The 12,166-nt window shown below is 37.0% G+C and overlaps 1 protein-coding gene across 2 annotated transcripts in view; it reads right to left on the bottom strand.

The window, feature by feature from the left end:
• Nucleotides 1-210: 210 nt before the first annotated feature.
• Nucleotides 211-12,166, bottom strand: part of NEDD4 (NEDD4 E3 ubiquitin protein ligase) — a 155,356-nt gene continuing 143,400 nt past the window's right edge. For both annotated transcript variants that reach the window (XM_073652994.1, XM_073652993.1), the window contains 5 exons: nucleotides 11,897-11,956; nucleotides 11,717-11,824; nucleotides 6,755-6,851; nucleotides 4,415-4,487; nucleotides 211-2,174 (listed from right to left, as the gene is read on the bottom strand). In XM_073652994.1, the coding sequence (XP_073509095.1) occupies nucleotides 2,072-2,174; nucleotides 4,415-4,487; nucleotides 6,755-6,851; nucleotides 11,717-11,824; nucleotides 11,897-11,956 (441 nt within the window). In that variant the 3' untranslated portion in view covers nucleotides 211-2,071. The remainder of the gene's footprint in view (nucleotides 2,175-4,414; nucleotides 4,488-6,754; nucleotides 6,852-11,716; nucleotides 11,825-11,896; nucleotides 11,957-12,166) is intronic.

Below are 12,166 nucleotides of genomic sequence, written 5' to 3'. Positions count from 1 at the left end.
ACGGATGTAGTTTAACAGTTGCAAGGAGGATTAAAGATCTTTCTGGAACTGAAAATCATTAAAGTTTAACTTCCACAATTTCATATAGGAAAATAATTTAATAGTAGAAAAAAAGCCATATGGATTTACAAATAAAAAGCAAATGACAACTTCTCACATTACATTGTGACTTTGGTTACTTTGCAGAGAATACATTATTTGGTAACTAGGCTAAAAGTGAAGTATATATATATATATATATATATATATATATATAGAAAACTATACATGAGATTAACTGTAAACGTATAAAACTCTGTAAACATGTTGGTTCTGAGTAACTGTGCAACATTGCAAAAAATAATGTGTACACACTCTGGGCTTAATGGAAGTGTTCAGCACATTAATACATTTCCCACCCCACTACTGAAAAATATAGATTTCCTTTTCAAAACTATGTCCAAAAATTACCCATTATAAGCAACAAAAAACACAAAAGACAAGATAATGAGTGATGTGGCAACATCACTCTTTAAAGCCTAAGTGGGGATGGGCGTTGAACTACATTAAGATTAAGACCATTACTCAGCCTGAAGCAGCAGTCTAAATATGAGAAAAGGGAGGGATTCATCTAGTCATGAATGTGCATTAAAATGACCTGTCGTGAAAAGTGGCCAGTTTTTGGACTGTTCCTCTTCCTGCTCCTGAATTGCACATCTTTTTGGGCTTATTTTTGTCTACCATGTGATTCCAAAGATATAGGCCTTTTCATTTAATGCTCATCTTAATGGTCTTTACCAAGAGGGCATGGCTTACAGGATTCTCTGGAGGGTAATGTCCTGTGAGCTTCACCCCCTTGCTAAAGACTATAAGTATCAGCACTAAATAACAATGCTCTTTTCTCTGGAACAGTGTGGAGGCTGAACAAAAAAAAACAAAAAAAAACACAAATACTTAGGGAAGCGATAATAAGAGCAAAAGCTGGCCACTTTTGACCTGCTGACAAGACCTCTTTAAAACTGTACGAGTCACTCAGAATGATACACTTAAAAATATTTGTTTAAAATTTTAAAATGTTTGAGTTGCAAAATATCTGCACATTGTTCTTAAACATATTACTGCTAAAAAAAAAAAAAGTTAATATTTTGAAGACGACACTTTAGGGAGTTACACGGCAGCCCTTTGAGCCAAAAGCATCACATAGGTAGGTGTTGAGCAAAGCATTTCTGTTTGCAGACAGACACATCTCTTACAGAAGTTCATCAGTGGAGAACAGTATAATTTCAACAAAGTGTATAGAGACCACTCAAACGATGTAAATTTTATGTGTGCTCATAAAGTTGGCCATAAAACCCCCCCTCTTCCCAGCACACTTCTCTATACACTCTCTAAAAATCAGAGATCAGTGCCTATGGACCACATCTCCCTCATTCTCACTCGCCAAAAAGCCTGTTAAAGGAAGAACCCTGAGAAATGACATATGTGGCACACCTAATGATGAAAAATTTATACAACTATGATAGAATTCCCAACCCGTTATACCACGAAAAAATAATACAGCTCCACCTCAGCATGGAAGGGTTATTAATGGTACGTGGATTTCTATCGAGCGTAATGAGAATGGTATATTTTATCAAAAAAGAGGTAAATACTGAGTGGTTTAATGTGAATGTCACTTTTGGTATTGAAATCACATAGACAATTTGTCCAAGAAGCTTTTGTGTCACAGGGGACTTGCTAGCAATGTTGGGGGCTTGAGAATTTTTTTTTTGTGACCATATTAATTTCACAGCTTAAAATTCAGTAGTTTTAATGACCAAGTAAGATTGACGTCTGGAGAGGTAACCAATAGATCTAAAGAAAAAAAAAAGCCTTGTTATGTGAATCGCTGGAGAAACTTGGCGAATGATCCATGTGGAAGGCGTACACACATACGCACTTGCTCTGTACAGCTGCAGAGGAATATCTTTCTGGTCATCTCCTATAAGTAGAAGAACTTCTCTAGAAAATTGCAAAATAACACTATACAAGTTCCCTGGGGAAAAGACTAGTCTCGGTTGTAAACACAGCACATGTCAACACGTCATGTACTTTAGTCCACCCCATCGAAACCTTGAGCATTTTCTATTGCTATATGCAGCTTGTCCCATAGGTCCTCAAATGACTCATAAGGTGGCAAATCCAGGCGGTTAAAACTAAAAAAAAAATAAAATAATAATTTAGGTTATATAACAAGGCAGTCACACAGCAGAAAAATAAAGACAACAATTTACACAAATTGCAGAGTACAGGCACAGCTTTTTATGGAGTTCACCGTGCGGGTTAAATAATGTGATCATTTTATCATTTGGGTTGCTACGGATGCAGAGATACGAACGATAAGTATTTTTTTTCTTTTTAAATTACACTTACATTATAAAGAATTTTGTTTATGTTATTTTTTATATTTTTAAACATACATACACATTATATATATACACACACACACACACACCCACCTTCTCATTTAAAGATTTTTCTGTATTTTCATGACTATGAAAATTGTACATTCACACTGAAGGCATCAAAACTATGAATTAACACATGTGGAATTATATACTTAACAAAAAAGTGTGAAAATACTGAAAATATGTCTTATATTCTAGGTTCTTCAAAGTAGCCACCTTTTGCTTTGATGACTGCTCTGCAGGATCGGGGGGCTAGGGCAGATGATGGCAGATGAGTTATTAGCAGGGCTGGGTAATACAGCTCTACTCCCTGATGCTGATATTGCAGGTACACGATAATACTGGCGAGATAAGCTGGACGAAAATGCATGTCACTGAGCGTACATTTTCGATCGTCAGGAACCAGTTAAAGGGGAATTCCCATCTCCAAGATCCTATACCAATATGTAGCAGGTGTAATATTATTATTATTTTTATTATTATTATTTTTTAGCAAATACCTTCAATTAGAAATGTAGTATAGTTCTTCAGATTCGCTATGCTGCTTAACCACCATATTCAGGGCATTGCAGGACCTTAGGTATCCATGGTTACGACCACTAGCAACTGTCACCATATCAGTGGTCGTAAACATGGATACCTAAAGTCCTACAATGCTTGATCTTGAGGAAGCGTATCAGAAGAACTATACTACATTTCTAATTGGAGGTATTTGCTAACATTATTATATCTACTACATATTTGGGATAGGATCTTGGAGATGGGAATATCCCTTTAAAGACCAAACTGTCTCAGAGTTCTGTACAAGAACTGTTCTTTGGTTATTTAAAATTGGCCAAGATGCTACACAAATGCTTGTGATCACTGAAGGTCCCTTCCCGTTTCAGCGTGGTAATTCTCTGGATTCATGACAAATCCACTTCTAGCTTCAGCTCAAAAAATTGCACCAAAAAACTCAATGGTGCTTTTTCTTTCTTTGATCTGCGTATTATTTTTGTGACTGGATGAACAAGAACTCCTGCAGACAAGTCGCACCATCTAGTGGAAATCGCTCCCCCCAACAGAACCAGCAATTGAGCAACCCTATATTAAAACAGGGTTTTCCCTTTTCAACTTTTTTTAAACACATTTGTAATGACCATGTGAAAAATAATGAAACCATCTTTTAAGACTGATTGGCTGCATCGCTGCTGACATGATGTCCCTGCTGAAGTGTGCAGACAATCATCAGAATGGCGGTGAAGACGCAGCACTGGAACTGGGAAGAATAAATAACAGCTGTATGAAGGCTTGTTTTTTTGCGGGAAGAGTTGTACTTTTGAATGACAATTCATTTTATCATTTGATGCACTGGAAATCAGGAATAAAATTCCAAGTCGGTTGAAATTGCAAAAAAAGTGCAATTCCACAATAGTTTTTTTTTTTTTATTATTATTATTTACCATGTTCTCCAGGTCACTATGAGTATGCAGATACCAAACATGTATAGTTTTTTATTTAAGTGGTGAAAAAAAAATCTGAAATATATAAGAAATTTAAAATATTTCACTTTGACGCCAGTTTCTGAGACCCGTAACATTTTCATTTTTCATGATCTGGGGCCGGGTGAGGGCTTATTTTTTGTACCCTGAGCTGACGTTTTGCTTGTGCTATACATGCTATGAATAGCTAAAAATCATGATCTCTTATGAATGGCATACACGGACTGGCTCTCACAGGAGGGCCATAATGACGGTCATCACGCGTGGCTGTTAAAGGCACATGATGGCTGATTAAATCAGCTGTCATGTGTGGGGAAAGAAGCGGGCTCGGAGTGTGAGCCCACATCAAAGGCAGGTACATGACTTTTGATGTACAAGTACGTTAAAGGTCGAGAAGGGGTTAAAGGTGGTCTTGGAATTTGTTTAGCCTTCTACTCTGACTTATAGACTAAATCATACATATCTGACGTAAAATAATTTTAGAAAACAAAGATTACAGTAAATCACCATGTGTGCGCTCGGGGGAGTTTGTCAGCTGAGCCCCATTTTTCAACTGTAAACAACTGTGGTCCATTTGAGCCTGAAATGAAGCATCATAGGAGTTAATGGCAGATAGGGAAGACTTCTCAGTAGGAACAATGCTACACATCACACATGGTGTATTATCAGTCACAGTTCTATAGTAGAGACTTTTAGAAAAACATAGCGCCATAGTAAATAGAGGTATTCTATAGGATTTCTGTAGGGTGGCTGCTGTATTGGCAGTAGTGCATTTGTGTGGAATATTTTGCTATATAGTTTATTCTAGTGCAAATAACAGGATGTCATAATATAAAAGGGATGTAAATAATAAGTGGCCAACAATGTACTAGGGTTGTTTTAGGCTCCTTTTACCTAATTTAATTAAATTTCAGATCCAAAAGGAGAATTGGAAGGAGAAGAGCAAAAACAATCCCATGGGAAAATGTAGGGAATGAGGGAAATTCTCCATGTTCCCTCCAGCTGCGCTCCAGTCTGTTACATCTAAAAAGATATACAGGAAAACGGATCTCCCATATGTGATGTAACAGGTACACTCACTTCTGGGATTTTTCTAGCCACATACTATACTCAAACCAAAAGCCACAGAATATAAGAGCTCAGCTCTTAATACCCAAGGTCCAGCCTTACAACACATGGGTTTTTACAACTATCTACTGCTGGTTTTAGAACAAAGGGATCCCCATATTGTCATCACTGGTGGCAAATAAGTATTCTCTAAAAAGGTTTTCTCAGGACAGTAGACTATTACCTGTCTATGTCTGTTCCTTTTAATAAGAGTCACTGATTGAGGACCTTTAACGCAAAAGACTCCACTATTTAAACAAAAATTACTGACTGCGGTGGAATCCTTTTAACTTGAGAAAATAATAGGCAGTCGCAAGACGGATGATTTTGCTAAACAATTTATTAACAAAAACATCTTTTTGAGCAAAAGTCGTGTCTGTACTTCCAGGGTGTTGGATCTCTGAATGCAGAGCTGGATCTCACAACACTCCATAGGATATCTGAGGTCTGACTGCGAGATGTCACACGTTATCGCAAGATCTCGCAGATCTGAATAAATGAGCACTGTTTGCATATTAACACAAGATCATTAACGTTCCAGCAGCAGTTACTGATCAGTATCTGTTGTGTTAAAGCGCAGACAGTGCTTGTGTAGCCAGAACTGCGACATCTCAGGGTCAGAGCACAGATGCGAGTGTGGAAGGTTGTGGGATCCGCTTTGCATGCAGACGTCTCAAAACCGGGAAATTCAGACTCAACTTTTGCTAGAAAATTGGATCCTCTAAGCCGCTCACATTGCGTTTTTATTGCTTTTTTTTTTATGCACAGTTTTGTAATAAAACTTGAAGGGTTTCCTGATGCAAAGTGAATGAGAACAATGAGGTCTCATGCACACGTTGCTTATTTGTGACTTGCAGATTTGGTGCCAACTTATATCTGCAGCAAGTCAATTCTTTCAGTGTTTTTGCTACAGATTTCTCCCCTGCTAATGAGTGGGAAAAAATCTGCACTAAAAACTAGAGTATTTTAAGCGGCTTTTTCCTGCCAAGAGATGTAGAAATGGTACAGAAATTTCTGCAGCAAATCCTTAATGTGTGCACATACCTTTAGGGAAGGTTTTGGTAATATGTGGTATTTGGTATAACCACCTTTCTGTGACTGCCTGCTATTTTCTTACATAAAGAGTATTTGTCAACCATCTGTTGCTGTCCCTTTTTGATCTGTTATTCATTCCTATCTTCATAGATGTAAAATTGCTTGTTTTTACAAGTCCTCTCCTACAATATTCAATTTACTGTTTATTAAGATTTACAGCCCTTTCTGAGATATTAACACTTTGCTTTCAGTTTTTTTGCCTAGAAGATAGACCACCGCTGTTGGGTAGCTTGTCAGCACTGCATTAGATAATTTTGGCCAACTTCAAAACAGTGCTTACAAGCTCAATACAAAAGTTCTTTAAAGCACTGCACATGTTCTGCTGTCTACCAGCGGTGGTCCGTCTACAAGGAGATGATCTGTAAACAAAAGAAAAAAAAAGTGTTACTATTACAAGAAAAGTAGAAAAATTAAAGCAGTAAATTAAAAAATGTTTTGTATGTACAAGCACTATCTGATCATATCCATTAATGAAGAGGAGTATAACCCTTTAAAGACAGATGTAAATGTCCACCCAAGCCTGACAATAGTCTCAATTATCGCAACAGAAGTCTTATTTCGTGTTTTATAATATTTTAGAAGATGGGCTATCATATAGAGCTAGTTAAGTTACCTAAAAGCAAATTAAGGGCAACATATACCTACCGTAGAGCTCAGCAAATCCATTCATTGGTACCCTTGAAGTACCAGTGACAAACTGCAGCAGGCGGATTCTCTTCTCTGCATCCATTATTAACACAGCCTTAAAAAAAAAATCATATATTATAAAACTTTCAAAGCCAATGTAAATAAGCCAGGTAATTAAAAAAATATATCCATATTGCCTTTTACTTTTCCTGAGACAAGGAGTCCGATTATAAAATGTTTATAAGGTGCAGCGATAAGATTACACTTTGTACGGTTCCCACTACACCCAGGTGCAGGGACGTGGCGGCTTGTCAGTGATATCAATAACTGAACAATGGATTGAACAGACGAGTTCATGAAACGCCAAGCAAATCAAAAGACTGGTCACTGCTGACTGGACAAATTCCAACTTGTTAAAAGTGTTATTTTTCTAGCGCCGCTTTCTAGAACTTTATTTGGAAATTCCTCACCTCCTCAGTATGAAGAACGCCACCTTCTTGTGTTTAATCTGATTTTACGCCTGCATTATTCATTAGGATTTTATAAAGTATCTGCTTTCATCATTTACATAAAACAGCAGGTCATATTTATTGTCTTTTATTAAATATGAGATCAGTACATTTTTATGCTAATTATAGTAGAATAATACAAATATTTTGGTTTCCATCCCAGAAATTTGACTTTTATCAATACGCATTTGAGGAGATCAAAGTCAACTTCTTTGGGAACACCTATTCATGGTCATCGTAAGGGGGTTTCCTATTTGCATGTAAAAGGGACTATATTTGATAAATAATATATACAGTTAGGTCCAGAAATATTTGGACAGCGACTGAATCATAGTGATTTGGCCTCTACATGCCACTATTTTGAATTTAAAATAAAACAGATGCAATTGAAGTGTAAACTTTCAAGTTTAATTAAAGGGGTTGAGCAAAAACTATTCTGTGAAATGTTTAGGAATTGCAACCATTTTTCTACAAAGTCTCCTCATTTCAGGGACTCAAAAGTAAATTGACAAATTAACTTTACCATCAATAAAATGTTCATTTCTAATACTTTGTGGAGAATCCTTTGCAGGAAATGACTGCCTGAAGTCCGTAAGCCACAAATGTCACCAAACGCTGATTTCAGTTGTTGCTTGTTTGTGGGTCTTTCTGCCTTAAAGGGGTATTCCCATCTCCAAGATCCTATCAGAATTCATCCAGTTGCTTATGTCACATCATCAATAAACACTAGTTGCCCAGTGCCATTGGAAGCCATGCATGCCAAAGCCATCACACTGCCTCCACCATGTTTTACTGAGGATGTGGTGTGCTTTGAATCATGAGCCGTTCCAAGCGTTCTCCATACTTTCTTGTTCCCATCATTCTGCTAGTATTTGATCTTCCTTTCATCTGTCCAAACAAAGCTTTTCCAGAACTGGGCTGGCTTCTTTAAATGTTTTTTTTGGCAAACTCTAATCTGGCCTTTCTATTTTTAAGGCTGATTAATGGTTTGCACCTTGTGGTGAACCCTCTGTATTTGCGCTCATGAAGTCTTCTCTTTATGGTTGGCTTAGATACTGAATCACCTACTTCCTGTAGAGTGTTTTTCATTTGTGTGGATGTTGTGAAGGGGTTTTCATTCACCATGGGAAGGATTCTACGATCATCCACCACTGTTGTCTTCCATGGACGACCACGCATTTTGAGTTCAAAGCTCACCAGTGCGCTCTTTTTTTTGCAGAATGTACCAAACTGTTGAATTGGCCACTGATAACATTTCTGCCATCTCTGATAGATTTGTTCTTATTTTCAGCCTAATGATTGCCTGTTTCACCTTCATCAAGAACTCTTTTGTCCACATGTTGTGGGTTCACAGCAACAGCTTCCAAATGTAAATGCCACGCCTGGACTCAGCTCCAGACCTTTTACCAGCTTAATTGATGATGGATTATCAAGGGAAAAGCCCATTTAAGAGCTTTTGAGATAATTTTGCAATTACTTATGGTCCCTTTAAAAAGAGGCAGCTACATATTAAAGAGCTGTAATTCCTAAACACTTACTCCAATTATGATGTGAATACCCTCAAATTATTTAGCATTTAAGGGCCATATTGACTATATAACTGTATCTTGAATAGGTTTTGGTAAACAGCTAAAATGACAAAACTTATGTCACTGTCCAAATATTTCTGTACCGAACGGTACATTTACACATATATATCATATAATAAAAATAGTAGCACATATAGGCACACACATACACACAGTATATAAGATTAAATATACATAAACACTACTGTGCAATAGGGTACGGAAGAAATGCTGCAAGATAAATTAAATCAAATCAATACTTTGTGAGACCAACCTCGGCCCTCAAAACTGAATGAATTCTTCTAGGACTTGCACAAAATCATGGATTTTGTATGATTATAAATCAGGTGTATGAGTAACCCATTATACCAAACACATGACAATGATAATTTTTATATGTAGGTTGAAACAAAGTCAAGCAGGTGTGAAAAAGGATTATAACTGGGTGAGGAACTGCCAAACTCTGCTACAAATGTGATGTTGTGGAAGAGAAGTTTAATATTACAGGTCATAAACTATGGCAAGACTGAACACAGAAACAAGACACCAGGTAATTATAGTGCATCAGCAAGGTCTCTCCCAGGCAAAGTTTTCAGAGGAGATTGGAGTTTCAAGACATGCTGTTCACTTTTTTGAAGAAGAAGCACCAAGAAATGGGCAGTGTAGAAAACGGTACACAAAGTGGTCAGCCAAGTTAGTAGAGCACTTAGTGCAGGAGAGGAAAGACACCACCTCTTGCTGCTTACTTCCCTTTGAAATTATATGTCCACTTATAACTTTAGCTCAGACCTGGCAGCAAAGAGTAGGACCCAGCTACCCCCATCAACTGTGCAGAGAAGTATGACCAGAAGTAGTCTTCATGAAAGAATTGCAGCCAAAAAGCCATACATTCAACATTGAAAAGAATCCAAACGACTCAACTATGCATGGAAACACAGGAACTGGAGCGCAAAAAAATGGCAGCAGGTTCTCTGGACTGACAAGTCAAAATTGGAAACATTTGGCTATAACAGAAGGAAATAAACCAAAGTATGCCCTAAGGTAAACAAGGTTCACAATAACAAAAAAGCCGATATAAGGAATGGAAACCTTGACAAAATAGTATAATACTTTTTCTATTTCTGAATACAATATATAAAAACAATACAGGGAGTTGAAGTAATGAAAAGGACAAAAAAAAAACAAATCGGTCGCCAACAAATCAGGGACCAGTTTATAGTTCATACATAATTACAAAAATGGTAAGTCACCCATAAAGTAAGTATGTTACTAACACAATGTTGAAATGGCACTAAGTTGCAGGGGATGGCATTAGGTAAATAAATTTTAAATACTATGTTATTGTGGTAGCTGGTAACACCTTTATCTAATCCACACAGCTATAACTGGGTCTCTGATCAGTTGGCGACAGATTGTTTGTCTTTTTATCCTTGTCATGACTTCAGCTCCCTGTATTGTTTTTGTATATTGTATTCAGAAAAAGGTTTTCTATTATTATTATACTATTTTGTGAATGTTCCCATTCCTTAGAACTTTTTTTTCTTTTTTTAACAGAAGGCAGTTTATTTGCTGAAGAGCTGTATAGCAGCACAATAATGAATGGTGCTTGCATATCTGGGGCTGCATTTCATCAAATTGAGTTGTGGATTTGGTCTGGATTAATGGGGTCTTCAATAATAAGACATACAGGCAGATACTTAGCCAACAACAAGTTGTAATACAACTTTATTCTCTCTCTCTTCTTAATACAAATTTATTCTCAGTCAGGACACGGACCCCAAACATATAACCAGTGTCATTAAGCACTATCTTCACCATGAAGAACAACGAAGAGTCCTGGAAGTGATGATATGGCCCCAAGACACAGAAGGATTTGCGCAAGCCTACATCCACAGACGATGTGTTAGTTCTTCAAGCTGCCTGGAACAACCTCCCTGCTTAGTTCATTAAAACTGTGTGCAAGCGTACCTAAAAGAACTGATGCTGTTTTGAAGGCAACGGAAAGTCACATCAAAGATTGATTTAGATTTCTCATTCGTTGATTCGCTTTGGATTTTGTTAATTCACAGAAGAAAAAAATAGAAAACCCTTCTATTTTTCCAAAGCATTTTTAATTTGCATCATTTTTCCACACCTGCCTAAAACTTTGCTGCATAAAATCATTTTTAATATGGCAGGGGTTGGACACTATGACCCTGGAGGTCCTTTCCAACTCTAACATTCTATGATATAGACGTACGTGTATATACAACTGAAATTACATATAAACGGAACTACATTAGGACTTGAGAAGGATATATTAAAATATTCAGACAAACTGGGGATACCCCCCAAAAAACTCACTAACAAGCCCTAAAACGTAGCTTTTATTCAATTTAGTTTATTATAGTGGGGTGAATAAGACATTATCCATTTTGTCCCTACACTGCCTAACTGATTATCATTGTGTATAAGGTACAGCCATATTTAGCATGTGGTGACTCCTCGAGGGGTCAACTCTAATGCCAGGCTAGGACAAATTGTTTGAAAGCACAAGTCCCCCCAACATGTTTCACCGCAATTGCGGCGTCATCAGGGGTTGGGACAGTGGCTAGAATGGCTACTAGCTACTGTCCCAACCCCTGATGACGAAGCAATTGCGGTGATACATGTTGGGGTGACTTGTGTTTTCAAATAATGTGTATATACAACTCATAATATTAATTTGATACTGTTACAGCACTGTATCCTCTGTGCTTTACTTAATCTTTCACTGTCCAGAATTTTGTTCAGTTTAGAATTATAGTTACCATTATTTTTATAGCCAAGGTAGCAGACTGTAGCTGCATTCTTCTTAAAAAAATTACAGTTATAAGTATCACATGGGGGTGGGGGGGTGGGACCCTTTTTCACCAACTCCTTACCTTCCAAAACCACTGAATAACTTGATGTCCGAGACAATAGCCATTCTTATACTTGGTATGCTCCCTCCAATTGTTGACATCCACGTCTCCCAAACCACACATGAGGAGCTAGAAAGAATAAAACCGTACCTTTACAAACTGCCCTAATTAGTACCCAGAAGTGATAATATAATACTATACCTCCAACTCATTTTCATCAAATATTTTAATCAGATCTTGAGGAATCAGTTCAAAAAATCCCTTAAAAAAAAACAAAACAATATGAATTTGCATTTACAAGTACATATTGAAAAACACAATTTTTTTTAACAAAAAAAACATGGCTATTAGAAAGGTTTGATACACCGGAGTCCAATATAGAAAAAGTAATTCAAAAATAGATTTAATAAAATCATTGTATAATCTGGGTTCATATCAAAAAAGACTCTTCATTTTGCAGTGTTTTTGTTT

This window comes from Phyllobates terribilis, unplaced genomic scaffold, assembly GCF_046119375.1.
Source record: "Phyllobates terribilis strain yellow unplaced genomic scaffold, ASM4611937v1 Scaffold_11__3_contigs__length_659146591, whole genome shotgun sequence".
Lineage (NCBI taxonomy): Eukaryota > Metazoa > Chordata > Amphibia > Anura > Dendrobatidae > Phyllobates > Phyllobates terribilis.
Note: the sequence above shows the minus strand (reverse complement) of the source record. Positions and strands in the feature narration are given on the sequence as shown.